General features: G+C 36.6%; 1 protein-coding gene across 3 annotated transcripts; it reads left to right on the top strand.

Annotated features, from left to right (window-relative positions):
* On the top strand, nucleotides 1–4,515 carry LOC110630915. Of its 3 annotated transcripts, none has more exons than XM_021778560.2 (14): nucleotides 3–255; nucleotides 350–447; nucleotides 661–753; nucleotides 828–977; nucleotides 1,492–1,555; nucleotides 2,153–2,250; nucleotides 2,362–2,446; nucleotides 2,883–3,006; nucleotides 3,140–3,241; nucleotides 3,413–3,477; nucleotides 3,594–3,675; nucleotides 3,753–3,832; nucleotides 3,917–4,045; nucleotides 4,150–4,515. In XM_021778560.2, the coding sequence occupies exons 1-13, from the start codon at nucleotides 44–46 to the stop codon at nucleotides 3,972–3,974; spliced, it is 1,311 nt and encodes a 436-aa protein (XP_021634252.1). In that variant the 5' UTR covers nucleotides 3–43; the 3' UTR covers nucleotides 3,975–4,045; nucleotides 4,150–4,515. The 3 variants fall into 3 exon arrangements, with proteins under 3 accessions (XP_021634254.1, XP_021634252.1, XP_021634253.1); XM_021778561.2 differs by having other exon boundaries at nucleotides 4–255; nucleotides 661–743; nucleotides 851–977; XM_021778562.2 differs by lacking the exon at nucleotides 4,150–4,515 and having other exon boundaries at nucleotides 1–255; nucleotides 3,578–3,675; nucleotides 3,917–3,979.

The following is a 4,515-nucleotide window of genomic DNA, read 5'->3' as shown; positions in this document are numbered from 1 at the left end:
GAGGCTTCTTTCATTTGCGAGGGAAAAGAAGAGAGATTGAGATATGGCGCGAGCTTTGTTTCACTGGAAAAGCACGAGCTTGATGGCGTGCGCTAAAGAGATCTCCCATGATACTAGTAAAGTTGAAATTCCCGATAAGACCCGGAACGCGAGTGTCCTGGTACTAGGTGGAACGGGTCGGGTTGGCGGCTCCACCGCCATTGCTCTCTCCAAGCTCTGCCCTGACCTTCGACTTGTTATTGGTGGTCGGAATAGGTAATTAAGATTATAATGGATTTTTGTTGGAGAGAGAAATTTGTGTTTCTTTGCATTTAAGGGGGCTAATTGACGAAATTACTCGAAATGGCAGGGAAAAAGGTGCTGCGATGGTGGCTAAATTGGGGAAGAATTCAGATTTTGTTCAAGTCAATATTGACAGAGTAGACTCACTGGAAGCTGCTTTAAGTGGTGCAGTAGTTATTCTTCCTTCAGTTATATTACTCTTTTCCATATTTATTTCAACTTTAAATCAACTAGTTCTACATTTTTGAGCCATATCATGGCTTTAAAGAATCCAGTTTTATGCTATGAATTGATCAAGATTTTAGAAAATAATGTAAAATAATGGTACAATTAAAACATCCTTCAGGCATCCTGTAATCTGTATCAATTCCTCTGCAGATGTGGATCTTGTGGTTCATACTGCAGGACCCTTCCAACAGGCAGAGAAATGCAGTGTTCTTGAAGCTGCAATAGAGACCAAGGTGAGGAAAGGTAATAAGTTCATGCATTTAAACGTTGAAGTTGGATTTTCTCTTATTTGATACCTTAAGAGTATATTACCTTAGGACTGCCTCTTCTCTTCCAACAGACTGCATATGTTGATGTTTGTGATGATACAACTTATGCACTACGTGCGAAATCATTCAAAGAAAGAGCTTTAGCTGCTAAAGTTCCTGCCATAACAACCGGTGGAATCTATCCAGGATTAAGCAATGGTACAATTACTGATTTCTTGATATGTATTTGCGGTTTCAGACTGTTTACTTGGACAATGTGGGGTACTAGGTTCCCAGTGTGAAATCCATGCCATATCAATTTCCAGTCAAACTTAAATTGGTGAATCTTATGGGCATATTGGTGTAACTTATCTCATACTCTGGCTCTGCACTGATCAATTTTTATAGATCTGAATCCTTTTGGATACAAGGTAAGCAATTTGAAGTTCTTGGTTGGGTTGCTTTGCAATGACTTCTTAGAAATTGTAGCATTCATGTTCATATGGTCTGTATGAAGTTGTGCCACTGGCAACCTAATGCAGATCTGCCATTTGGACTTCAAAGTAGCAAATGTAAGAAGACTAGCTGAACTACACTTAAAAATACTTTATGTAGAAGTCGGACAGATTTAACTTTTTGAAATAGGGAAAGAATCCTTATACTGGCTGATCTTTTTTTTTGTTGTTGTTGTTGTTGGATCAATCATACAAATTTTCTACGACTATTGTGACAGTGATGGCAGCAGAGCTGGTTCGTGTTGCTAGAACAGAAAGCAAAGGGAAGCCAGAGAGGCTGAGGTAACTATATTCCCTTCTTCAACTTGGAAGTGCAAGAATTTGTAAACCACCCAAAAACTATTATTTATCACTTCACATTTCTAGGGTTTCTGTCTGTGACATCATTCGCTTTAACTTGATTATTCCTAATCCTTTACTTGTCAATCTGCCTTTTCTGATCTTAGTGGCAGTTTACTTTTCAAATATAAGTTACAACTAGGTCATGTCTCATCTCCATCTACATTTTCCCAGTACCACAAAAGATTTTATTTATGATGGTTACCAGCTTTAATTTTCTCAAAGCAGTTCTCTCCCTAGCCACACTGTTGTATGCCTGTATTTCCAATTTCATGACCATCATCCCAAGCTTCCCTTTCTGATTTGATTGAACAAAAATTTGATCTTTTTTGGTACTTTTGATCCTTAATTTTGAGGTAAATGTGTTGTTATTCGACTTCTTTATTTAAAGGATGATAAAATCAAATTTGAACTGAAACTAACAAATCTTTGCATGTTGAGTAACCATTATAAGATAGGATAAAAAGGGAATAAAAAAATTTCCAGCCCTCCTTTTCCTGTCAACTTTATGCAATTTAAGCTTGATTTTGCTTTTCTTAGGTTCCATTACTACACAGCAGGAACTGGTGGTGCTGGTCCAACCATATTAGCAACTAGTTTTTTGCTTCTTGGTGAGGAGGTTGTTGCGTATAGTAAAGGTCAGTTTCAACTGCATATTTTACAAATCGGCATATTCATTTTGAACTTGAATTGAATTGTGAAGGCTCATATATTAAACTTAACCAATGGGTTACTTACTTTTTAATCAGGAGAAAAGGTCAAACTAAAGCCATATAGTGGAATGCTCAACATTGATTTTGGAAAAGGGATTGGAAAAAGAGATGTTTATCTGTTGTAAGTTCTCTTTGAAAGAAATTGCTCAAAGAGCTCTAAAAAACTTTCATTTATTTGTTTGGAGTTACCCATTCATGTAGGTAATCTGCATTAATCACAGTGCTTAAGCATCCTAGAAATTTCCTGATTATAGTATCAATATGGTTGTATTAATACTTGTGTAGAAATATTCAAATTGCACACTTAAGAATTGCAAAATTCTTCGGGATGCTCTTATCCATAACCACACAATGAATGAAATAGGAAAAGCATAGTCTTCACCATTTCCACTCGTAGCAGAAAAATGTAGGTTGTGACCATATATTGATGACAGATCATCTGGGATAAACTGCATAACTTCCAGTTCCTAAATAAAATTTCTTGCATCCTTGAATCAAATAATGTGCAGCTGCTTTCCCGTTGTTGCTGGTCTAGGTGAATTATCTTTATTTTTCAGGAACTTGCCAGAGGTACGAAGTGCTTACGAGGTCCTAGGGGTACCGACTATCAGTGCTCGATTTGGGACTGCACCATTTTTCTGGAATTGGGGAATGGAAGCCATGACAAATCTTCTTCCTCCAGTATGCTCTTTAATTGAGTTTTCTTTGTATAGAGAAACTTTCTTTGACTGAAAACAGTGAGGAATCCTTCAATTTAAAGAGTCATTTAGTCCCAGGAGAATGATGTGATTATGCAATTTATTTATTCTTGCAGGAATATCTAAGGGACAGAAGCAAAGTCCAACAATTGGTTCAATTGTTTGATCCTTTAGTCCGAGCAGTTGATGGAATTGCTGGAGAGCGTGTATCAATGAGAGTAAGACAATAGAACAGCTGATCAAATCTTAATAGTTCTTAGACAATTGCTCGTCCTTCTCATTTGACATTTTGTTAAACAAAAATGATGCTCAAGTTTATTGAGTATGAATAAACTATTCATTCTTTTTTTTTTCCTAATTCAGTGTTAAGCTTTATATTCTTTTGGCAGGTTGATCTGGAGTGCACAGATGGCCGCAATACAGTTGGCATATTTAGTCACAGGAGACTCTCTGTGTAAGTCTCAATTTTCCACTTCTTCTCTTCATATTCAATTGAAGCGTAAAAATTCTATGCTTTATGCCAAAATGCTTTAATTTAGGAATGACATATGTAGGATTCTTGTCTCTCAGATCTGTGGGGAATGCAACAGCTGCTTTTGTTCTTGCAGTTCTTGAGGGAAGCACGCAGCCTGGGGTCTGGTTTCCAGAAGAGGTATGTACAACTGCTAAATGATTTACAGACTCAAGTGCCAAATTAAAATTATAAAATCTTTCAAATTCTCCATATAGCCTGAAGGAATTGCAATTGAGGCGAGGGAAGTTCTTCTCCAACGTGCTGCAGAAGGAACAATAAACTTTATAATGAACAAGTAAAGATTCTGATCCAGAAAATAGTCGTCTTGAGTTTTTCTCACCCCTGTCTGATGCATGCTGACTTTTCCTTCTTTATACAGGCCACCTTGGATGGTAGAAACTGAACCAAAAGAACTCGGATTAGGAATATATGTGTGAAAATTCTTGGAAAGCTGTCCAACTTGAAGTTTTCTCAACTTTGTCGCTGTAGTACACTTTGAATTTGGAAGGTAAGTTTGCAGGTTTTGGAAACGCTTAGTTTCTGATTTCAAATTTCCAGGTTCAAATAACTTTTGAATAAGCAGCCATTCAAGTTTCACGTATTACATTTCAGGTGGCAGAAATGACAGAGTGATCCGAGCATCTGAGAGCATCCAATTTAGAATTATATATAGAAACAAGGGCAATTGTTCTTTGAGGACAAGGAGGAAATGATGTGCTAATTTGATTGAACTACTCAATTCTCCAGAGAAAATCGTCGATTGCATTGCACTTGCCATCATTTAATGATAATATTGAAGCGTTTAGGAAGGTCACCTACTTCATGTTAAGTTATGTTCTCTTGTGTCTTCATGAGGAGTTGCATTAAATCTTTTTAATATTTCAGGGGCTTGTAGTTTTTATTAATGTAAAATATTACTTAAATTACCTTAATATCTGTGTTAATAGTGTTGAATAATTAATTCTGTACTTTCAATGA

Source organism: Manihot esculenta, chromosome 14 (genome assembly GCF_001659605.2).
Source record: "Manihot esculenta cultivar AM560-2 chromosome 14, M.esculenta_v8, whole genome shotgun sequence".
Taxonomy (NCBI): Eukaryota; Viridiplantae; Streptophyta; class Magnoliopsida; order Malpighiales; family Euphorbiaceae; genus Manihot; species Manihot esculenta.
Note: the sequence above shows the minus strand (reverse complement) of the source record. Positions and strands in the feature narration are given on the sequence as shown.